The sequence below is a fragment of the Emydura macquarii genome, unplaced genomic scaffold (assembly GCF_026122565.2).
Source record: "Emydura macquarii macquarii isolate MOO-44397 ecotype Brisbane River unplaced genomic scaffold, CSIRO-AGI_Emac_v2 contig_2742, whole genome shotgun sequence".
NCBI lineage: Eukaryota > Metazoa > Chordata > Testudines > Chelidae > Emydura > Emydura macquarii.
In genome coordinates, this window is record NW_027132879.1 from 26,985 (window position 1) to 51,686 (window position 24,702).

At 47.6% G+C, this 24,702-nt stretch overlaps 2 protein-coding genes across 3 annotated transcripts in view; both read right to left on the reverse strand.

Moving 5' to 3' along the window:
- The window catches only part of ACAA1 (acetyl-CoA acyltransferase 1), a 24,872-nt gene extending 18,131 nt beyond the window's left edge, over positions 1-6,741 (reverse strand). Inside the window, exon 1 of the mRNA XM_067566177.1 lies at positions 6,544-6,741. Coding sequence (XP_067422278.1) covers positions 6,544-6,723 — 180 coding nt within the window. The 5' untranslated portion in view covers positions 6,724-6,741. The remainder of the gene's footprint in view (positions 1-6,543) is intronic.
- A 3,217-nt stretch (positions 6,742-9,958) lies between these two features.
- The window catches only part of LOC137165087 (mitogen-activated protein kinase kinase kinase 3-like), a 113,756-nt gene continuing 99,012 nt past the window's right edge, over positions 9,959-24,702 (reverse strand). For both annotated transcript variants that reach the window (XM_067566179.1, XM_067566178.1), the window contains exons 14-17: positions 23,802-23,933; positions 20,299-20,428; positions 19,452-19,629; positions 9,959-16,720 (exon numbers count right to left, since the gene is read on the reverse strand). In XM_067566179.1, coding sequence (XP_067422280.1) covers positions 16,492-16,720; positions 19,452-19,629; positions 20,299-20,428; positions 23,802-23,933 — 669 coding nt within the window. In that variant the 3' untranslated portion in view covers positions 9,959-16,491. The remainder of the gene's footprint in view (positions 16,721-19,451; positions 19,630-20,298; positions 20,429-23,801; positions 23,934-24,702) is intronic.

Below are 24,702 nucleotides of genomic sequence, written 5' to 3' on the forward strand. Positions count from 1 at the left end.
AAAAATGAGCCTGAGAGCTTAATAACTTTGCTAGACACTAAAAACCATGAACTGAATAGACACACTGGGTTCATGGATTATTACAACAATCTATAACCCACTAATAACCCCGCCCAGTTGCCTTTTCCCTCCTATGACTAGAGGCCATTTCCCCTTGAATCGTTCCTTGAAGTAAGTGTTAACTACTTACACTAAGCAATCTGTTCCATCTTGTAGTTATCTGTGACACCCTGAGTACCTTTCCCAGACCTGAAGAACAGCTCTGTGTAAGCTTGAAAGCTTTTCTCTCTCACCAACAGAAGTCAGTTCAATAAAACATGCTATGAAGAGCATTTGGAAGAGTGAATGCTGCTTTAAGGAGAAATTAGCAACAATGCCTTTCCACTGACTTGCTCCCATGCTACTTTAATCACCAACTGGTTTATGTTAATACAGGACTTGAAAAATTTGCCCAACATCTACTAATTCTACCAGCCAGCATACCACTAAATAGCCACATGTTCTGCAGTTTAGAGGAACATCTGTATATTGTTTATGGTACATTTTGGATTTTGCAAGCCCTGTAATAATATGCTGCCTTCCTTCCGGCTTTAGTAGGTACAAGAAATGGTTCTGCTGTAAATCTTTCCAGTCCAAAAGCAGCTCAAGTCTGTTTGCCATGACAGTGCAAAACAGCCCAGCATTTAAACTAATTTCCTGCAAGCTACATTCTATGGTCTCTGGGTTCACTTTGGCAAAAGAAAGAGAGGTCACTGGGAATCATAGAATCATAGAATATTAGAGTTGGAAGGGACCTCAGGAGATCATCTAGTCCAACCTCCTGCTCAAAGCAGGACTAACTTCAGCTATATATGGAATATATATATGGCCAGATCCCACAGGATGATATGCTTGAGTTAGACTCATAGAAGGGACCAATATGATCATCTAGTCTGACCTCCTGCACAACACAGGCCACAGAACCTCACCCACCCACTCCTGTAATAAACCTGTAACTTACAACTGAGTTATTAAAGTCCTCAAATCATGGTTTGAAGACTTTATGGTACAGAGAATCCACCAGCAAGTGAGCCATGCACCATGCTACAGAGGAAGGCAAAAAAAAAAAAAAAAAAAACACCCAGAGCCTTTGCCAATATGCCCTGGGGGAAAATTCCTTCCCAAACCCAAATATGGTGATCAGTTAAACCCTGACCACGTGGGTAAGATTCACCAGCCAGACACCCAAGAAAGAATTCTCTGTAATAATTCAGAACCCACCCCATCTAACATCCCTTCACAGGCCATTGGCATATCTACCACCAGTAGTCAAAGATCAGTCAATTGCCAAACTAGGCTGTCCCATCATACCATCCCCTCCATACATTCATCAAGCTCAGTTTTGAAGCCAGCGAGGTTATTTGCCCCCACTGCTCCCCTTGGAAGGCTGTTCCAGAACTTCACTCCTCTGATGATTAGAAACTTGTGTCTAATTTCAAGTCTAAACTTCCTGATGGCCAGTTTATATCCATTAGTTCTTGTGTCCACATTGGCGCTGAACTTAAATAATTCCTCTCCCTCCCTGGTATTTATTCCTCTGATGTATTTATAGAAAGCAATCATCTCTCTCCTTAACCTTCTTTTGGTTAGGCTAAACAAGCCAAGCTCTTCGAGTCTCCTCTCATTAAGCAGATTTTCCATTCCGCAAATCATCCTAGCAGCCTCTCTCTGCACCTGTTCCAGTTTGAATTCATCTTTCTTAAACATGGGGGACCAGAACTGCACACAGTATTCCAGATGAGGTCTCACCAACGCCTCGTATAATGGTGCTGACACCTCCCTATCTTTACTGGAAATACCTCGTCTGATGCAAGGACCGCATTAGCTTTTTTCCACGGCCACATCACACTGGTGGCTCATACTTGAGTTGATCTTGATGCTTCATAAGATTGATGCTATACTAAATAGACATAGAAATAGCCTTTTTTGTTTTAAAATTAACTGTCCAAAAGCTTTGTTAATGCAGAAATAAGATTGCTCCGTGATTCCTTGTGCTTCCAGAACCTTGAATTCAGCTACTCAAATCTCTGAAAACCAGGAAATGTAGAGGTAAGGGACACGCCACCCCCACAGTGCAATCTTAACCTATCCTAGTAAGCTGGCACTAGCCCCTGGGAATGGTTCAGAAAGGATGGTGCTCTAATAAGTAACCTAAACAACAACTAAGACAATGTGCCATTGTGTGTGTGTTTCGTATTGTATTCCTGTAGCATTTATCTGCATGTACTCCACCTGTGTTCACTGTGTTAGGTGTAGCTGTACTGAATTGTGGAGGGATCAGTTGGAGTAGGTTGGAAGAGTTGATATAAGAAGTGCAGATGTACCTTGATAGTACCCATTATTTCAGTACTGAGTTCTGTAGGATGTGTCAGCAACAGTCCACAGGGGTCTTGGTGTTACAGGGAGTGTCTGCAGTCTGGTCTCTGGGGCTCAGACAGGAGTAAGTAAAGACAGTTCTCAGAAGGGATCCTCACGACAAGGGTCATGGGATGCTAACATTTTGCAAGTCTGGGCTGGTTTGTGTGAAGTAGGTTCTGCATTTGAATGTAGGGCAGGCAAAGGAGAGCTCTTGGCCTAAACCTGAGTTTCCCTTAGGAAAGAGGTGATAGGCTTGTGCTAGAGTAGTACTGTAATCCACATGCCCAGCCCCATCCTAGGCTTCAGAGCCTGAGCTGCAACTTCAAAGCACTGTCTGCTCAGCTATTTTTAGAGCGCTAGCATAAGCCCCACTCACCGAAGTCGGTCAACCTGGGATGGGAGGTTCACTGCCACAGCTTGTGTAGACACACCTATAGTCAGAATGACCCAGAAGCATCTAGGGAAGGAGGTGTGATAGTTCTAGACATGCTCAATAGCTGTGCAGGTTTCCATTAACAGCAAGTAATCCAGCATATTCCACATATCCACCATTTAAGCACTAAACCAGTCAGAGCTGGGTGGGAAAGGTTATAAATAGGGGAACTTGAGACAGCCCTATGGATTCAGTGAACAACAAAGGACTCAGGTGCGTCTGCCATGAGAACTGCATCCCCGAGCCTGTGCAACTTTGAATCCAGAATGTGGACTTTTTGCAGAAAGCTGATCAGGGAACTGTTGATTCAGGGACTGAAATTGCTGCTGGCTGCAAGCATCTTTGGTCTGCTTTTGCTGAAAAGATTGGAAGGAAACTGGAGCTGATATTCTCCTCTGGCTCTGAGAAGTCCAGGTAACACACATGCACTTTCGATGACACATTGCAGAGACTGAGATGTCATCTCTGTGAGAAGATTGGAGGGGAGTGTGTATGTATATGTACCAACGTATAACTTGCACTGAAAATTATGCAACAGTAATCAAAGAGGGAAATCTGTGTGGGAAAACCCCAACATAGTTATCATACAATAGTTTTGTTTAAGAAGTTATTCACAAGTATTCCAAAAGCTAGTTGAAAACATGTGTGTGTACACGTATGTATACACACACACACACACACACACACACTCTCTCTCTCTCTCAGTTTAAACGTTTACTCATTAAGAAATTTTATGACACGCTCTCAGCAGTGTACCTAATTTTTTTTATTTCTTTTTAAATCATCAGAAGACTGAGCTCTGGCCTATGCTTCCGCAGAGAAGTGGGCAAAGGTGCAGGAACAGGGGAGTATCAGAATTACATACAATATAGTACTCCCTAATCCATTGCACTGGCATGTGCATTACTAGCATGTTGGTGCATCACTCAATGTGGGTAGATAAGGTTGAGAAGCATGAGGTAGGATTACTTTACCCTAACTGCTTACTAGAGTCTTCCATCTTCCCTCTAATTAATATTAATTTCCTTCACAAACAGAAATTCAGAAGCTGTGTGTGGATTTTAGAGTATTTTCAATATCGTTGTTAAACCAGAAATTTTGGTCTCACGACAAAGCTTCCAAAAGGAGCTCTGGAGAACGCAGGCAGAGCAAGGAACATGCACAAGATACATTCTCTGAAAGAGACCTAGGGTAGATCGCCAACTCACAGTGCACAGGTGTAGTTCAGGTCCAATGGCCACAGCATGTTCATTTTGAGGAACTCAGTGACTGTGACAATGGGCTGCCCGCAAACCTTCTGGCTTGCAACAGACCCCTAGCTTTGTTGCACACACACACATTTCACTTTCTTTGAAGCATCAGTTTGGTTTAAGCTGAGCTGGAGTTCTACAAACTTAACCATTAATAACTTTTACAATATTACTTCCCCAAAGTGGTAGAGGGTGCCATGCACTTCCTGGGATAAACCCAGAACAATATCAGTTTGGAGAGGCTCAGAACCTTAGTCTGGGCCTCAGATATGCATAAAAAAGTTATAAGAACTAAATGATTTTATAAACTCATGATTTAAGGGGCTTTATCTTGGGAACATCTTGCTGCATGACCCAACTTTGTACCTCTCACCTACCCCCACACTGTGAGGCACAGCAAATTTCAAAACAATTTGAGTCACCATGTAGATTTTAGAACACCTACAATAGTAGTCTTTTATAATAGAGCTGCCACTGCATTACAATTCTTTGAATTTAATCCTACCCGGCTCAGTATAGAGATTAATTCCCATTAACCTCCCCCCTCCCACTTGAATTCCTCTCAATCTCCAAATCTCAACACAGCTAAAATCCTCATTTAGCAACAGGGTCTCACACTGCATAGTTGTACACAACTAGGACTTCTTGCATCCCTTCAGCCCTATTCCACCCCAGCTCCCTGTGTGCCACTCTCCCATCCCCTTCTCAGGGACTCCCAACTCTCCCCATTCTCTCCTCTGACCGGGGTTCTGGGTGCACCCACTCCTCCTATAACAGGATCTCTCCTTCTCCCCATTCCTCCTATGCCAAGGGCTGTGCCTACCCCATTCCCACCTTTCCCTCAGCAGAAGTTCTGTGAGTCCCCTATTCTACTCCCCCTGCACCAGAAGCTGTACGTGTACCATCAACCCTTTTCCCCCAACCCACATTATCATTTGTCTGAGGTAAGTCATTCAGAGTGTCATCCTATTAAACTCCATTGGGAAGATGAGATGGGGTACTGTCATGCTGGAAGGTATTAATGAGTGCCATCAAAGAGTTATTTGTCTATAGATAGGACTTCTAGTTTTGAGGGTTTAAACATCTTATTTGTCAGGGTGGGGGTATAGCAATTTGTGTGTTTTATGTAGATATCCAAAATTCAGAGGTTTTCAGGGCGTTTTGTATGTATGTACCATACAGTAGTAGACACTGTATTGAGCAGTCTTTCTAATGTTCATTTGGGCACTTGAATGTAGTACAGTTTCAAACCTTTAGTGCACGCCAACAGGATCTACAAGATCTAAATCATCTGCAATACGTTAGTGAGCTTCAGGAATCATCCTCATCCCATAGTGTGCATTACTGCTCCATATAGACAAGCCCTTAGAAAAAACAAGCCATTTTTAGAGTTTTTCCAGCATTTATTGGATAAACGCTCATTTCATTTTTTTGTATCAGGCATGTTTTATCAGTTAAAACCAAAAATCAGAAGCCCCGTCTACAGACAATAACAGAGCCTCATACCCCTCTGCAAAAGAGCTGGCAGAGGCTTCCTGTCCTCAATTTCCCCTTTTCAGTTTTCCTCAAAATCAGTAGGGTTCTGACCACTGATGCTCAGAATATTCTCTAACATTTTGGAACTGATCAGATGCAGTGCTGACATGTTAGCACATTACTCCAGTAAGCAGCGTTGCTGTAGCCATATCATTCCCAGGATACTAGAGACACATGGGGAGTGAGACAATCTCTTTGTTTGGACCAACTTCTGTGGGTGAGAAGGACAAGCTGCGGAGTGTACACAGAGCTCTTCTTCACATTACTCAAACAGCTGCGAGTTGAGTGCAAGGTACTCCACAAGCCTGGCCAACCCGTGGTGTTTAGTGAGGACACCAATCCGCTTTCCACACACTGCTGAAGATGAGACAGGGCAGCGTTTCAGGTCGCAGATCAGGCCATCAGCCTGCTGCAGACACGGAGAGCCAGGCTGGGGCTTCAGGGCGCTAGTTCTCGCCCGACCCACGGGGGCGGGCTGCAGCGGTTCGGATCCACTCTGGCAATGAATGCCGCACCCGGCTCCGGGGCAGAGAGCAACTCGCCCCCACACAATCCCTAGCACACTTCGTGCAGCCGCGCAGCGCGGCGCGTCTACACGGGGAGTTTAAGCCAGGCAGCCTCCGCGGGGCAGAGAGGAGAGCGCCTGAGAACGGGGGGCAGGGGACAAAGCCCTGCCACAAGTACCAAAAACAAAGAGGTGCAGAGAAAGACACCCCCAAAAAAGGGGGGCGCAATGCAGGGGCGGTGCGGGGACAGAGAGCAAGGGCAGAGAGGGAGAATCCCTCACCCCGGGCCCCCCCGAACTCCCCTCCCCCAGCCCCCCATTTCCTCAGCCCCCCTCAGGGCTCGCCCCACACACCCCCCACTCCGCCCCTCAGGGCTCGCCCGGCCATTACGCCTCTCGGGGCTGCCCCGGGCCGGGGTTACCTTGAAGCCGCCCCGCTTGGCCTTGCCGATGGGGGTCCGCCGCCCGTGCACCACCACCACGTCGTCCGGCCCCCCGTCAAGGCCCGGCGCCGGCCCCGCCCCGCACTGAGACGCCCGCGGCGCCGGCCCCCCGGCGGGCCTGGCCGCCAGGTGCCCCAGCACCACCGTCACCCGCTGCATCGCGCGCGCGCCCCCCACCCCTCAAGCGACCGCGCAGCGCGTCGGCGACAACCCGGCGGCCGCGCGGAACTCTGGGAGTAGGGGCGGGTGGACCGAGCGGCTGAGGTGCCGCCCCTTGATTTGCATAACATGGCGCCCGCGGGGCTGGTGAGCGACTACAGGCCCCAGGATGCAACGCGACGCCGCGAGCTGACAGACTGCTGGCGCTTTGCATTCTGGGCCCCCTGTCGTTCTTCCAGCCTTGTCCAGGTGGTTCAGCGCCCCCCAGTGGTCCCTGACCTAGTGCAGGCACTGTGCATGGGCCATTGTAGCCACCCCCAGTCCCTCCCAGACGGGAGCCATAACCCAAGCCCAGGTGGATAGTCAGACAAAACCCCACTAGTGTCACACCCATCCTCCCCCGGGCCCATCACAGCTCCCCGCTTTGCTAGCCCAGGCTGTTCTGGAAAAGCAGCCACAGCCTGTGGTGGAAATGTCCGATACAACGTACCATCCTATGGACATTTGGAAGGGTTCTGTAGAAATGACCCCACAGCCCTGCCGAATTTAAACAGAGAACAAGAGCCTGCTTCTCTGGGTGCTTGTTGGTTGGTTGGTTGAGTGGGTGTGTTTGTTTTAACATCCTATAAAGGTGGTTGGGAGGGGCTTAATTCTCATTTAAAGTCTACATGAGAGTCATTCAAAATAGAAACATGCTCATTTTCTCTTAGATCCTGCATGCTTGGTTAATGCCTATATGAAAATGTGTCCTTCACATTCAGAGACACGAAACAGTCACCTCAATCACAGCAGTCAGGGTAGTCATCCTGCATCATGAGTAGTGGATGAAGACATTCAGCTGCCTGAGATTCAGGATGGATCATCAGCCACCCCTTTGGTTTATTGGGGGGGGGGGAGGAAGGATTAGTAGGTTCAGGATGGGTCTCCAGCTCCCCCTTCTTTCAGGGGATTAGGAAGCATGTGGAGCAAAAGCTCTGCCCCGTGTCAAGGGGATATAGGCTCTATAGCCCCTAACTAGCTTGTAATGTGGAGGAACCCACGTGCCTTGATGAGTCATTGCAGGCCTGAAGATGCTTTAGGGTAGCAAGGTGACGAAGGCATAGATTCGCCCAGGGGGACCAACAGCTCTGCCACAGTAATACGAGTTACTCTGAGTGGAAAAAGTCCCCACCACATAGAAATACTGAGGAGGCCCCCTAAGTCCATTTGCTCTCTCCCACCGTAGCTCAGCGAGCCCCTTTCCGGGCACAACAGGTAAACCCTCAGGCAAAGGGAGATAAGAAATGGCCCACGCTCGCTCAGGTGGGGGAAAGGGATTGAGACTCCTGTCTAGGAGGTGATCTCTGCTGAAAACAGCGCCCACAGTCCTCATAATTTGGGGCCCAAAAATATGGATCTCAGGAGCCCCAAGATGGAGAGTGGGTGGGATCAGATGCGGGCCTCGGGGGTGGGAGGGGGAGCCCAGTAGTACAGTTCCCAGGGACGTAGAGGCCTCGAGGACGCTCTGGGAGCCCTGTCCTGGCTGATGTTTCATATCTGGAGCACCAGGGAACCCTCACTGCCACCTCGTTTGTCCATGGTGTAGTTGTCATCTGACTCTGTGGGTGGAGCTGATGGTACAGTCTGTCTTGTGGCAGCAGGGCTGAAGGCAGGAACCGGTGAATAATGCCAGAGCATGGCTGGTGCTCAGGACCAGGGAAGCCTGGGATCCTGGGAATCTGAGATGCCCAAGCAGTTGGGGATCAATGTGGGGGGGTCTGACCCCAATTTTCAAACTAAGCTAAAGCTATTTACAAAATGACTCAGAGCTAAAGTTTGAGTGGAATGTCAGAGAGGCTCCGTACCCTAAAGGATTCTGTCCCAGCCCATGAGCGGTAGAAAGAAAAAGGTGAGACTGTTGCAGGGCGTCACCCCTTACACTCCTGGTTCAGAGCATGAGGAGATGGAGGATGCAGTTGGACCGCGCACATGAGCACTTGAAGAGGTTCCAGTCCTGAGCAGAGGGAGCGCACTTGCATCCCACCATGAATACCCACAGGACCCAGCACTCAAAGATGTCACACTGTCTTCCAGGCCAGTAACCGTCACCTAGCAGCTCCATGCTGAATAACAAAAGCATTTTACACATGGGAGATGACAGTGTTATCAGCTCACCTGTGCTCTAGGGTGCTAGCAGCTCTCCTGTGGCAGCTGCTGCCTGGTTGAGGCTGTGGGCAGTGGATTGGTGTTAGAGACGGAAGGCATGGTCTTAATAAGTGGCAAGCTCTGCTCCGTCTCATTGCTAAGAAGTGAACTTAGGCAGTGAAAACTATCAACACGGGCCTGTTGCTTCTGGGGCTGTTTGAACCTGTCTTTCATGCCACATGGAAAAGAAATGGAGAGTAGTGCAAGGGAACTTTGGGGTTCAGTCACTATCAGTGAGGGCAAACTGGCTGTCAGGGTGAACCCCATATAAATACTTCCCCTATGCACTCACAGTCCACTATTATGTATTTCTCAAGTATCAGAAAAATCAAAATTCCATTAGTGATTGGGTTGCTTTATGCTTCCTAGCACAACAGATCTGTGTCTGCAGACAGACACCATAACGGCCAGTTAACTCCACGCATGCACTGGGGACAGAACTAAAAGCTTTTTGGTCAAACCTCCTTTTCCCCCAATCTGAAATATAATCTCTAGTAGCTGTGGTAGCACCTATCCCCTCTGAAGGCTTCAGCAACCTAAGGGTGTCCTGGAAAGATTTATAGATGCTAGTAACTTTACTCATGTGATCAGTCCAACTGATGTCAATGAGGCTACTAACATGAGTGTGTTACTTGTGGAGAGGTTGGTGAGTCACGTAGGGGTTGCTCTAACTTATGCTGAATAGCTGTAGTTCTATATACTAGCTGAGCATTGGCTGAGTGCAGGCATGCTTTGTCTTGTCCCTGACACTCTCCCTAGGCGCAGGCCTGTTTGTATCGCTGTAGGAGCTAGTTACACTGGTTTCTGGCAGTTAAGCTCCCCTATGTTAGGGCAATTCTCACCCAGCCAGTTAGGAGCAGATCCCTGAGCAGCACAAAGTGGCTAGAACAGAGTACATAAAATACAATACGTGACAGAGCATTAATATTACACGTGTGTGTGAACGATAATGTTGCACTTAATAAATAAAACATTTCACCTCATAATGAAAACACTTCTTATTCCCCCTCTACCCACCCACTAAGATAAGAACATTGGTTTCTCAATACCACAAAGTTAAAAAATATTTAATTTCATGCATGGGGGAGGAAAAAGCATTTACAGCATTTTACAAAGTACATTCAACAAGGTGTCCTGCTTTCCAAACCTGCAGTGTTATCCTGTGGCATATGGGCTAATTCTTCCAAAGTAGAAATGATTTAAAAACACTTGATGTACTGATACTATAGTGAGTATCTATGTGTTTTCGGCCTAGAATACTACGCCAGTGATAGCATCTTCGATCAGCCTAATGAAAAGGCAGGAAGTTGCAAATGCGTTTCATTACACTACTTGGCCTCCTGAAGCATTTGCTTTCTAACACTGGCCCCAATCCTGCAAACCCTTAAACACAAGTAACTTTAGGCACATGAGAGCTCTTATTTAATGGGATTACTTACATGTGTAAAGTTACTTATGGAGCCAATCCACCAAAGCACGTAAGCATGTGCTTAACACAGAGCACACGAGTACTTTGTTTTGCTGGATTGGGAACTGTATAGCGTGCATGAGTACCCCACACTTGGAGAGTCTCCCTCTAGTGGCTGGTGCACAAAAGATGAACCTCCACTACAGCTGACTGCCAATAGCTTTACTGCCTCAGCTCAGGCAGGCAGCAGCAACTCACGCATTTCCCAGTGAAGGTAACGAGTTCAAACCCTGTTCATGGCCCATGTGGAGGGGTCTTTATGGTTGCAGGAGCAGGGCCTAGCCCAGTGGATAAGGAACAAGAACTCCGTTGCATTGACTGGGATTACAAAATCTATGATGTGTCATTTTTACAGTGAATAAACCGTCGCAGAGTTGCCATCAGTAAGATTTAGTGGCCTGTTTCACCTGGAGCCGGTGGGCAGCGAATGGACTGAGCCTTGGCTCCCCTCCTTCCATTACTCTCTGGCCAGAGTAGCCACGCCAGCATGCGCAGAGAGCTGTGTGCAGTCAATTTTTGTAGGTGTGGGTCCATAGAAATCACTGCCAGCCAGGAGCAAGGAGGAAGCAGGGGAGGAACTGTGACTCGGCCTTGTGGTCTCTGAGTCATGTTGCTTCTTAGCTATGCTGGGGACATGCAGTTTATGCACCAGTCCTTGCTCTGGGCAGTTTCTAAAGTCAGATTCTGACCCTTGAAGAGAGGCTGGTTTGGAAAATACAGCCACGGAGGGAGGCAGGCAGAGATAGAACAAAGGGCCACATTCAGTTCTCAGCTATGAAGCATCCGACTGGATTCCCAGCAGCATAATAAAGCTGGATTTGCTCCCAACACATTTAAACACAGCTGTAGCTACGTCGTCACAGTTCTGGACCTCCCATGGGCAGTACAATCCCCTCTTCCCAAACTCCACCCTGCATGGTGCTCTCCTTTCAAAGCCTAGTCTCCAGCTCTGAGGTGATAACAACCTGCCCATCCAATAACCTTAACTGAACCTGTGCGTACAGGGCAAGGTGGGACATACCATACTACAGGAATGGCCAAGCACTGGACAGAGTAATGCATACAAATTTCAAGTCTCAGACGTTAACAAATACATTATTTCTAGCAAAACCCAGTAATCATTGGCTTAAATAGTCTCTTACAATGATATTTTTTTTCAAGAATAAAAAAAATATAGCTGCCTCTGCAGGCTGAATCATACAAGGCCTCTGGTTCCAATTATGGCCTCAATCTTACCCTCCACGAGTCAGCTTTCTACATCCCAAACTCTGTTTTCTTATGTACAACTTGCTGGCTAATTCTATTTGGCCTGGTACGAAGGAATTATACAGATTTATAGGCTGCAGTATAAAGTCTGATGATATACAATATCACACTTGAGCCTTTTCCCAAGATAAGGAAAAAAATTGCAATACATATACATGATACAGTATTGATAATATTGCGGAAGAGCCAGATTTGATCTGAGCAAAGTGCTTCTACTATACATTAGATGAATGTACTTCCCAATACACTATATGTAAAAAAATGTACATGGAATCATATTACATTCTCTTTCCTTAGTTCTATTTTGAACAGCAAAACACTGCAAGGGCATTTAAAAATAAAAAAAGGCAAAGGCACCTGAGGAGTGATTTGCAGACACACGCACGCACACATATAATAGACAGGAGGAAGGGAAGGTAGGCGAAGGTCCCAATGATCAGGGCCGTCATGCTTCCAGGAGGGGCACTTCGGTGAAATTCACTCCCGTGCAGGGCCATACACTGCATATGCCTGACATGGAGACAGGTGGTGTGTGACCTTTGTGCTATCCCTCTGCACAGGGGTGGAGTTCACCCCTTGTGGGTGTTGCCCTACATGACATAACTGGATTTAGAGTTAGGTAACTTCTCCACTGGCATTCCTCCATCCGAACCCCCAACCAGCCCCAGGACGCGAGCTAAGCTTTTGGCCTGCAGGACATCACGACCTCGTGATGCAAGCCGGTGACTACAAAAATCAAACAAAGAGGCATGACCAGGTTGCCCGGTGGCATCCCAGTGGGATGTTTTGCCCACATGAAATCATTTAAGCAGGGCGGGAGAGAAAACTGCCCTCCAAACCTAGGGATCTATCCCAGTAGAAGGAGGGCAATCCTGCCCAATCTGGCTACTGTCAGGCTAGTTTTTGTTAACATTTTAGAAGCTCTCCCTTCTCCCTCACTATTTATAATAAGCCTCTTAGCGGCTTGCAGTGGAATGTCATCCCCTTCTCAGATGTGCACACAGGTTTGTTTTCATAGGGCTCACAGGGCTCGGTCATGAGCTGATCCATGGGTACACATATGGGTGTCAGATGCCTCCTTATGTCTCTGCAGAGGAGTTGCTGAGTGGCTACTACTCTCCCTCCCACAAAGGGGAGCAGAAACTTGACTCCACCTTGCACAACACAGCTGAGCCAATAGGTAGGGGGAAAGCAAGTGTGCCAGGAAAAGGGCTGGCGCAGCTCACTTCTCTTAGGGGGGGAAGAGGGACCAACTTATGACTCTGCTCCAGGAGCAACTCAGCCATGTGTTGCCACTTAGGGCAGGTTGCAAAGTGCCCGTCAAAGCGCTGGGTCCAGGAATGGACTTGTAATTCGAAGGAAGAAAGGGAGTATGGAGGAATTTGTTTAGAAACAGCATCTAGAAAGAGTTCCATGAACTTTGCACACAGATCTTTAAAAGTAGGTCACATTTCAGCCCTACCCAGGCTGCTCATAGTTCAGCGCCTTCGGTCAACATTACTCCACCGGCCCTCTGTGAGGCTGGGAATCAAATCCAGATGGATTGGCTGGGAGTCAGATTTTGTTCTCGATTAATTAAAAAAGTGACTGAGGACAGTTTGTTTTTTTAAAATCAAGCCAGTGAAAGGGGAAATTGTCAGATTAAAAATAATTTAAAACATGTATATAGTTTACTAATAATCCTTTAAAACTTTCTTTATGGAAAATCCTGTTCAAGATAACAGTAAATGATAAAAGCACCTGGCACAATGGGACCCTGACCCATGACTAGAACTCCTAGGCACTACGGGAATACAAATAAAAGAATAATATTGAAGGGTTTCTTGAACCATCTGATAGAATTCAACAGAGAATTATGAGTTTGATCCCTTGCCCATTAAAATCAACAGCACAACTCTCCCTGACTTCCGTGGTGCAGAATCAGGGCCTATATTCCTCTTATAGAAGCCTTGAGAATGTTTTTCACAAAATACTGATCTTCTCCGTTCAGTTCTATGGACAGGATTCTGCTCTCACACCAGTGTCACCCTAGTGTAACTTCTCTGGCTTCTCTGCAGTTTGTTCCTGGTAAGAATCAGGTTCGAGGAGCATTCAGAGTACTTTGTACAGATCCCCATTACATTTCTATAAAACCTTAGTGGTTTTCGCCATTAATCGCTTCAGGACTTCTCCATAACTGAAAAAAATATTAAAAATCTGATTTCAATTTCACCATTTTTGCTGTTTCTTTACTTTGTGCATTTCATTCAGTTTGGACAATGAAATTACCCAGGGACACCCCATGTTTTGCATATAGTCTTTTTCACCTTCCAATTCTCATGCACTCAAATGATGCCAGGGGATATCAAATCATCTAAACAAAACTAATTTCAATTACCATTTTCAATTTCAAGCACCGTTCTTTTAATATTAAGTTTTGTTAAACTATTTTTTTGAAATGATACTTTGGCCCAAAACTACCCAGCCGTGCTCATTTAATCTTTGCTGCCTGCTTTCTTCATGCCAGGTCACGTTCGCCCCTAGCAGAGCCCCAGCACTAGGGCTATGCAAAATACAAGTCCCATTTAGGCCCTCAAAATAAAGCTTAAGTGGGGTTTATTCGGAGCATAGGCCTTGTGCTGGTGTTCTGCTCAGGGGTGAATTTCACTGCTGTTGCTGGATAGCTTAAAAAAATAAAAAATAAAAAAAAAGATGCAAGTAGCAAGTGATTTTATACCATGATCTCAGCCCATGAGAAACAAAAACCTCTTTTAAAAACCAGAGGTGGCAAATTCTGCCACATGCACGGGAGCGGGTGCTGGAAAAGTGTGTGCATAATGTATGCAAATTGAAAGGTGTGAAACTCTGGTGCATTGTGTGGCATTTACCCTAGGGATTGCGACTGCTGTTTGTAAATAGGGAAAGGAAATGTCTAATTAGTTCCCTCAATTCTCCTCAGTCCATGGACTGGAATGGCTCATAAATTACACATGTGCATTCTGTTAAATGGTTGATTTAGTGTCCACAGAGGTGTTGTGGGGTGTATAGGTAGTAATCCTCATTAGCCATGCAGACTGGTCCTACTACTCATAATTTAGATCCGACACCCATTTGCCAGAGTATTTGGTTACCCACCTGCATTCCTCATGCTGCTCAGAGGAGGGTGGGAACACAGGTAGTTAAGGAACTTTGAGGTGGAACAGGATAACTGATTGGCCCAAGACAGCTCCTGTCAGATTTAGCAGTTGGTTTGCAGGGACGTTCTGCTTCTCTGGCACAAGTTTGCAGGTGGAGCTGCTGACAGATGGAGACAGTGGCTCAACCAGGGTCCATGGACCCCTGTAGCGCTATAGTGAAGATGCTACTATGCCGACAGGAGAGCTTTCTCTGTCAGTGTAGTTAATCCACCTCCCTGAGAGGCGGTAGCTATGTCGGTGGGAGAAGCTCTCCCATCGACTTAGCACTGTTTACATGGAGGGTTAAGTCGGTATAACTACATTGCTCAGGGGGGTGGATTTTTCACACCCCTGAGCAATATAGCTATAGCAGCGTAGGTCTGTAGTGAAGAGCTGATCTCAGTGTGAAATATGCCTCTGCGTACAGCACCTGCCTAGAGTCTATGTATCACTGAAGTCCCACAGACATCCCATCTTGAGGCCTTGAGAGGTACATAGCCCTCGTGCTGGTCCTGTGTGCCGGGGTCAATTCCACCTCATGCCTGGCTTTTCTACGCTTGATGCTCTGCAGCATCCCCTAGGGCCTGATCCTCCAAGGGAAGGCGCAGAAGGCACTCAGCGCTTTTCAGGCTGGATCCTTACGTAGCAGCACGCTGGAACTGGTTGCAGGTCGGCAAAGCAAGAGCTAACAGTTACTTACACATTCACCTGTTCCGTTCCCACTCAAATCAATGGCAAACCCCGCACTGTTTCAACGGGAACAGGATCTGGTCCTAAAGGACACGCTTGTGCTGAGCTGGGGGCGCCATTGGCATCAGCATCATTTAGACACACTTATCCGCTGAACAATGAATCAACACAGAGTCCTGTGACCAGCTTTAGCAGTGACCAACCTACAGGGACCTTACTGTCTCCAGAGAAGAATCATGCTTTGCGCTTAGAACCATTTTACAGATACAAGAACGCCAACTGAGCGTGATTGCAACGTAGCCACATCCTTGACTGGATACCTTGTGTGGAATCAGACCATCGCCCCCTGGCTGTAACCACTTAAGGCACAAAACAATACTCATCCACCCCTCTGAAGAGCTGGAGATGTTGCTATGGATATTGTCCCCCTGCTGCCTCCACCCCCACCCCCAAGAGGATTCCTTTCCCCCTTGGAAATGAACGAGACGTGAGTGCCGATCCGTCCTTGGTCCTGGAGTGGTTTCCCTTTGCTTCATGCGGGAATCCCCCTCGGGTGTCTGTCGAGCTGTAAATGGCAGCAGTGGCTACACAGCACCCTGCTCCTCTGCTGAAGAGACAGCTTCCCTAGGGGATGTTGCCAGGGCTGTTTTCACGGCCAGCAGAGCAGCGAAGAGTTCATTCACGTCATTCCTCAGCTACTTCCCCAAGCTCCTCTGCTACCAGACCTCCATCGACAACAGCGCAGGGTAGTTTTGCCACTAGCATCGATGCCAACATGTTCCCAATTCCCAACTCCCTCCAGCCCCAAGCATGGCAATAGCCACCTGTCTCCACAGTCGGATGGTGATAAGAGCAGCTTACAGAGGAAAACCCACACTGGCCCCCCTAGCTAACAGCTAGGTGTGCATTTCACAGTGCAAACGTCTGTGGGTCTGTTTTTTAAAACCCCCTCCCCCCATTTCCTTTGATTGTCCATCTGCATTTCCCCTAACCCTCCGCAAGGGCCTAGAGGCTGCAGCTCATGAAGGGATGTCTCAGCAGGTCCTCTGCTGTGGGCCTCCGCTTCTCCTCCACGAAGATCTGCTTGAGGAAGTTGCAGCAGGAGTCCGAGACGCCGTCTGGGAGCTGGGGCTTGGTTGGCTGGGTGGCAATTTTGAAAATGGCCGCCATGGCTTCAAATTCTGCCCACGGTGGCTTTTCCGTTAACATCTCTACCACCGTGCAGCCCACACTCCTGCAGTGGAGAACAGGAAAAGCAAGAGGATTAGAAAAGAGTCTATTCACCCAGCCATTGTGCTGGCTCATTCCCTGCCCCTAATCCTTTCACTCAAACCTATCCTCTAGATGTGCAATTTACTGAATTTAGGGTTATAAAGATACCATAGACTGCTCAATTTGGAAACGGAAATCCTCTGTTTGGCTGAATTTCACCCCAGTGAAGAAGGCCAGCAAAAGGCTTCAGTACTTAAGTCCCAGTGAAGGCCTAAGTTCAAGTGGGATGTAAGAACAGGGCCCAGTGTATATTCCGTGATTCAGCACATTCTGCTGTAGGATTTTTCTCTTTCTGCAGAATTGCGCTCCACATTTTCAGCTGTCATTTTGAAACCATGTTTCTAACCCTTATGGTTGTGCATATAGATGCAAAGCATACTGTCAAGGTTAAGAGATACAGTTATGTCTGCCTGTATTTGCAGAGAGCCTGAAACAATAGCTCAGAGGTGTGAATTGTTTCATGCATTTTAAAGGACTGTTAACTCTGGAACTTAAGGATGACAATCTGTGATACACTGAAATCTGGAACGGGGGCAAACTGTAAAATAAATTCAATTTAACATAAAAAAATAAACCGAGGGCAATTAAAGTGATTGCATTACTCAACTTCAGTTAATTCAGTCAACCCAACCCTCCATTTGTAAAACAGCTGCAGCATCTGTTTATCTCAGATCCCCATTAGTGCAGTATCTGAGCACCTCACTCTTTCAAGCATTTATCCTCACCTCCCCCACGTGAGGTAGGGCCGTGCCATTATTCCCATTTTACAGCTAGCACACGGAGGTCCAGCGGCATTCCTCCACTCAGCACAGCAAGGCTTAAATGACTTTGATGGCTAAGTCCCATTTTCAAAAATGACTTACGAGCCTGAGCCTCACTGAAAGTCAATGCCCACAGGGAGCAATGCCTGAATACCTTTAAAAATCGGAGCCAGACAGACGAAGAGTCAGATTTTTCTAAGGTATGGATGTGTAGAGAGGTGCCTCATGGGATTTTCAAAAGCACCTAAGCAGGTTAAATGAGAGTTAGGCACCTTTGAAAGCCCTGCTAAGCACCCACCTGCAGCTTTAGATGCCTAAATGCCTTTGAAAATCTGGCCTTAAGGGCCTTGCCCAAAGTCACAGAGTCAGCAGTAGAGCAGAGATTTGAACCCAGCCATCTCCAATCCCAGGTTAGCACCCTAACCACTGGGCTATCTTTTCTTCCAGCGGCTTTGCTGCAAAATTTAGGTCCCGTTTGCCATGGAGTTCCCCAGGGCTTTGCTTAACTGGTACACAAGTTTGTGCTGGTCCTCTGCACAGGGGTGAATTTTTCCCCTTAACAAAACATAGAGGCGTTAAAGGGCTTGTCTACGCTGCAGTTAGACACTGCGGCTGGCTTGAGCCAGCTGACTCAGGCTCACACAGGGCTCTGGCTAAGGGGTCTTTAATTGCAATGCAGATGTTCAATGTAGGGTCCTAAAGCTCAGGCCGCAGCTCGAGCCTGAACATCTACACCACAATCAAACAGCAGGTTTTGAATTGCAATGTAGACATCCCCAAAGAGGGAGCCAGCTCACTGGGGATATTTTGTGCCTATATTCGTTGGAAGCAGCCTATCTACCTTGCACATTATGTTTACTACCAAAGCCATCTGCAGCCAAACAAGGCTTTGCTCCCTGCCCAGCTTCATCTCCCATTTGCAGCTGGGAAGGAGTAGTCTAGAAGCAGCTCCAGAAACAAAGTGCAGAAGCAGGGAAAAGCAGGATAGTTTCCCATGGCATGGAATCCTGGCAGCGGCGAGCATCTTCCGGCCTCATTTACACCTTGCCTCGTAATCACGATGAAGAAAGCGTAGCTGCACTTCCTGCCTATCAACTGGAACAGGTGGCGGTAAGGCAGTCTGCCAAGGACTCCTCAGGCTTCCTAGTGAAAGCAGCTACAATGGCTGGTTTCCATTAACCGTGGTTGTTTTAAGAGTCAAGGCAATATGTGCCGAGCACAGAGTACTGTTGTAGTTTGTTAGGATGGTTACTGTTATTACAGCTGTTCAGGCTCAGGGCCCGATCCTGCAAACCTCAAGTATTCAAAAAGTTCACGAGTCGCCACCAATGCTGGCTGCCTCCAATTTTTGAGAACCCACCTGCAAACCGCAACAGCCAGTTTTTCAGAGCTCCTGGGGTTCCCAAGGAGGTGAGGTGTTCAGAGTTACTTAAAGGCAGGTTCAAGGAAACTCCAGCTGGACACCCAAAAATTGGGGCACCCAAAAAATCAGCATCCGTGTTGGAAATTTCCAGAATCAAAAAGCAAGTCAACGGTGGGACCAGGAACGCAGCTCGTGCATGGCCAAAGGTGAGTAGGGAGTTGAGGTGCTTCCATTTTTGAGTGTTCAGCCTGAAACCCCTTAAAGGAATCTGAATTTCAGTAGGTGCCGAGCACCCACCCTTTGGGAATCAGACCCTTTTTAAGGTGTCTCAAGTTGAGCATCCAAAAGATCACTAATCAGCTGAAAATCATGGTAGTCAGTCCTTACTATCAGCACTCTCTGACAGCCACTAATCCATACCGCCTCGCAAATGCTAGTTATTTTGGTTGGCCTTGGAAAATAAACCCCTGCAATTCTCAAAGGGGTGGATAGATACAGGCTAACTTAGAAAATTGCAGTGCTGACTCTCTGCCATGGAGATTCTGCCTTGGGATTACTTTGTTTCTTACCACACATCAGCTTTCCTTCCATAGCCTTCTCCACTGATCACCTCTGGGCTCATCCAGTATGGGGTTCCTGTGACAGATTTAATTCCAGTTCCAGACATACAGATGGTCTGGATGCGTTTGCTGGCTCCAAAATCTCCTAGTTTAACGTTCCCAGCAGAATCTCGCAAAATGTTGGCACCTAAGGTCAAGTACAAAAACCCAAGAGATAGATTTGCAACCTGGGCCAAAGCGGCTCAAGCATAGGAAGGCTCAGGCAAAGGGCAGCATCTTCAGAGTTGGAAGAGGCAACATTTAGCTGTATAAAGGCACTATTATAGGAACCTCTTTTTTTAGACTGGAATTTTCAGAGAGGCCTGACTCTTAGGTCCCTGAAAATCCCACCCAAAATGCTTTACAGACATTAAGCCAACCCACAGCACCCCTGGGAGATATGTAATTATTTGCTATCCCCATTTAACAGGAAAGATAAACCAAGTCACAGGAAAGATAAAGTCAATCTCTTCCAAAAGTGGCTTCTGATTTACGGCAACTCAATCTCAGGCCTGGTGCTGGGCTCATACAATTGCAACAGGAGCCGAGGGGGGCTTTCAAAAATCAGGCCCAAAGTACTTCAAATTGGACACTCAACATTTGGGGTACACATGTCCCTCCCACCTCAGAGGCTACTTTTGAGAATTCTGGCTTAAGGAACTTGTTCAAGACCCCACAGCAGGTCAAAGGCAGAGCCAGGGCTAGACCTTGTGTGTCTTAGCTCTTAGAGCTGCGCCCTGACCACAAGGCCCAGAATCCTACCTAAGGTGCTAATCGATCTGAGCGGGAAGGAGATCTTGCAATGCAACCCACTTACCTTTAATATCCCTGTGTACGATCATATTGCTGTGTAGGTAGAAGACTCCCTGCAGAATCTGCCTGGTGTATTTCCGGGTGACGTTCTCAGTCAGAGCACCATATGCTTTTAACTGGTCCTTTATGGAACCCTGTTGGAAATGAAACACATATACACAAACTATAGGAGTACGGTGAATGATGAATATTGCATCACATTGGCATTTATATTTCTGTGACCTTCATTTTCTGAGACACAAGGTGGGTGAGGTAATATCTTTAACTGGATCAACTTCTGTTGGGCGGAGAGAAGTTTTTCAAGCTACCCAGAGCTCTTCTTCAGGTCTTGGAAATGTACTCAGTGTCACAGCTAAATACAAGGTGGAACAGATTGTTTAGCGTAAATAGCTAACACACAATTCAAGGTTTTCTAATTTATTTTCTGGTTTATAAAAAGCTTTATTGAATCTAAGGTTAAGATATAAAAATGGAATATACTAAATGAGAGACACTGACATACATAATGGAGCAAAGGTCAGTCCTGAATGACAATATCCCCATGGGACAGATAAGAAAGCATGGGTTTCGCAAACAATACTGACCCTAACACAGCTTAGCTCTCTATCCCCCTCCAGTGACTGGACCACATCATTGGTCAGGTTGTTCAGAATCATAGATTAGGGTTGGAAGGGACCTCAGGAGGTCATCTAGTCCAACCCCCTGCTCAAAGCAGGACTAACCTCAACTAAATAATCCCAGCGAGGGTTTTGTCAAGCTGCAGCTTAAAAACCTCTAAAGATGGAGATTCCACCACTTCCCTAGGTAAACCATTCCAGTGCTTCATCACCCACCTAGTGAAAAACTTTCCCTAATGTCCAACCTAGACCTCCCCCCCTGCAACTTGAGACCATTACTCCTTGTTCTGTCATCTGCCACCACTGAGAACAGCCTAGCTCCATCCTCCCTGGAACCCCCTTCAGGTAGTTAAAGGCTGCTATCAAACCCCCCTCATTCTTCTCTTCTTCAGACTAAACAAGCCTAGTTCCCTCTGTCTCTCCTCATAAGTCTTGTGCTCCAGCCCCTAATCATTTTTGTTGCCCTCCACTGGACTCTCTCCAGCTTGTCCACATCCTTTTTGTAGTGGGAGGCCCAGAACTGGACACAACACTCCAGATGTTTGTGGGGAGTTAATCTACAATATGATGCTCTCCACTGCTGGCGTGAAAGGAACACGTTCATTGGTTTGGAGGTAGTAGTTGCCTCAGACATGTCTACACATTGCCCCTCTTTAGCATCTAGGCAAAAAGAGACACTTCTCTTAGCATCACACTTCCCCAGGCTGGGGAAGCTCTGCGGGAATGACCAGGCATCCACAGCTCTATATGGGCAACCAGTTGTAACAACATGCCTTGTCGGACCAGCTGCCAGGATTGATCCTAGCAACGCTGGGTCTCAAAGCAGGAGTTTTGATTGCTGACGGTAATGAAGTGGGTGCGTTAGCTCAAGCAACAGGGGCTCAGGCTTTTAGGCCTACAGCTCCCTGGCTCAACCACCAGGTTACCCAGCCAGAGTGGCTCTTACACAGAGAAGATTTACACTAAACGAGCTATCCAGCGATAGGACTCGGAATGCCGAGGAAGGATTTCATCCTGTCCGAGGGAAGCTTCTCCTGGCCTGTTCTATGGATACACAGATTTCCATCTCCAGGGCTGTCAGCCTGGCACCTTTCGCCCATCGGAGAGCAGCGGGTGTTGTCTGGATTCTCTGCTCAGAGTCCCCCACAGATACTCTTACCGTCTCTGACCCCCGTCCACCCCCCGCCTGCCAGCCTGCACTTTTGCTCAGTCCTTGATTCCTATTTTGCCTCTTCCCACTTTGAAGGGGTTGGCCAATGGCGTTGCAGTGGGAGGAACCTATCCGGGGCCCTCCCCCCTACAGCTGGGTATTGTCTAGGGTTCTTTGTCAACATCCTGTGATGGCAAATCTTTGCTTAGGCATTTGAGCCCTACACTTTTTGACCTCCTGTGGATCACAATCTGTGGGTTGGGGGCTGGACAGCAAGGTTGCACTGAAGCGGGTTCCCTTTTAGAATCAAATAGATCAGCTCCTTTTACCAGCAGTTAATTTAAAGAAGGGGGCAGGCTGTCTGTGCCGGAGACACTCCAACAACTGTTCAAATGGGTGAATTACAAACGGATTTTCAAGCTGGCTATCAATGCCGGCTGGAGCCAGGCCTGGTGAGGCAGGCTCCGTACAAGCGAGACCGCATGCAGCTCACGCCCCGCCAGCGGAGTTAAATCAGAATGCCAGCCAGGCGCACCACTTCAGAACGGCCGGTCCTCTTACACCAACAGTCCAACACAAAGCAAAAGCAGCACTCTGGACTGATATTGTGAAACAAGCGGTCGCTGCAGAATGAGAGCCAATCTTTATCTGGTCAGCGCGCTGGCTGATAGCAATCACAACAACCATTTCGATCCGGGCCAGGCCAGAAGCAGCCTTGGCACAAATACTGTTTTCCTGGCTGATAACAGACAAGGCGAGGGGACAGATTACACTGCACCGCACTTATCCCTCTGGTCCCTCGCACTGGGCTTTATGGCAGGGACCTCAAAGATAGCCTCCAGAAACAAACGGATTCATGGGGCTGTGGTGAGAGAGAGGATTGTGCTAGGAAGCTAGTTCAAATTGTCGTTCATGTGGGTCTGATGGGGGATTTTCTACCATGCCTGCCAAACACCAAAGCTTTTTGTGCCTACATAACTGAATCTGGCCTTAAAATCTCCCAATAAACAAAAGGTCTGATCCTTCACCGTCTAGGGGCAAATCCAGAGATGACGTGTAAGTAACACGTGAGTGGGGTTGAAGGGGCCAGATCCTCAGGCAGTGTAAATCAGCACTATTCTGTTTACACCAGCTAAGGACCTGGCCCAGGGAGTTCATGCTGGTTTAACTTACTTCTTTAGCGTGTAAGAAAAGATGTAGGTTTTAATGCCCTGCACCCCCTTATAGGACATTAAAACATCTTGATTTTACATTGTCCCTGGAGATATTTCATTCTACATGAACAGAGCCATATGACATCTTGACATGATAAAACAGCACTGCCAGGAGATGGACAGGACAAGTAGTGATGTTGTGGTTTTGACGTGCACATATCAAAGTAAGTAACTAACCCATGGTAGTTGTGCGCTGATCAAAGTACAATTAACCTTGCCCAGAGTGATCTGTAATAAATAACTAGGGATAGGCCCAAGCCACAGAGTTTGGATCCAGATCTGGATCCAATCCCAAATTCGGGAGTGTTCACATTCCAGGCTGTGTCACACAGATAGGGCCCTTTTCCAAGCAGCTCAGGGGTGTTTGGAATCCGGATTTTGATTTGGCCCATCATAGAGACAAGGGCCAGGTTGCGAAATTTGATGCTAGATCCAAACTGCAGAGTTGGGAGGCTTTTGGATCCAGCTCTCTGGTTCAGGTCCTTCTCTGTAAATAGTCACATGGGTGCGCTGCAGCTACACTTACCCCTGGCATGTATTCCACAAAGATAGACAACTTTCTCTCCTCCGGGTCCCGCAAGCAACCGTAATACTGGACGATTCTGTCATGGCGGAGGGTCTTCAACAGCTGGATCTCACATTCTAAGGCATTTACCTCCTGCAATGAGACAGAACGTTACATGATGAAAACAAAGACCTGCGAATGAACGTCTCATCGCTCTGGAAATACCCTCCAGCCACATTCAAGCTTATTCTCCTAGAGGGTTTCTGAAGCACTGACTATAACCCTAGCACTGTACAAGACCCAAGAAGGAAGGTGACGGCTCCCCCAAGGAGCTTACAACCTAAAAGACAGACAGGATGCACTGGGAAAGGCAGAGCAGGGCCTCTGCTTGGGATTGTTAGAGAGAGTGATGCAGGCAGAGAGAGATTTATTTATTCCATTGTTTCTTATGAGCAGCGCCAAGCTCTCGGGCGGGGCAGGAAGGAGGGAAAGGCAGCGGCTGGGCAAGGCAGCTTAACGGGCGGCCCCGAGATGGGAGTGGAGGGAGGTGAATGGAGCCCTGGGGCTGGCATCACGGAAGAGCAGAAAGGATAGGAGACGGTGAGAGGTGAGACTGGTGATATAGGCTGGGCCAGCATCAGGCAGGCCCTGGAGGGGAGGATGAGTCGCCATTGGACGGTCTGGCCATGGCAGGGGTCCACGGACTCTGTGGGAAGTCACAAACAGCTGTGAGCCAGGAGGGCCGGCACAGCACGTATAGCAACTGTGCATTGCATTCATGCATCATCTAGCGGGGACAAGAAGTTCCAGGGACCCCCATCCCACCTAGCAATATGGGAAAGGCAGGGGGATCGTGACTCTCCCCTCCCCCCACCCACAACACCTGGTGGTGACCCCCTCACTCCCCGGTTGTGACCCCCCC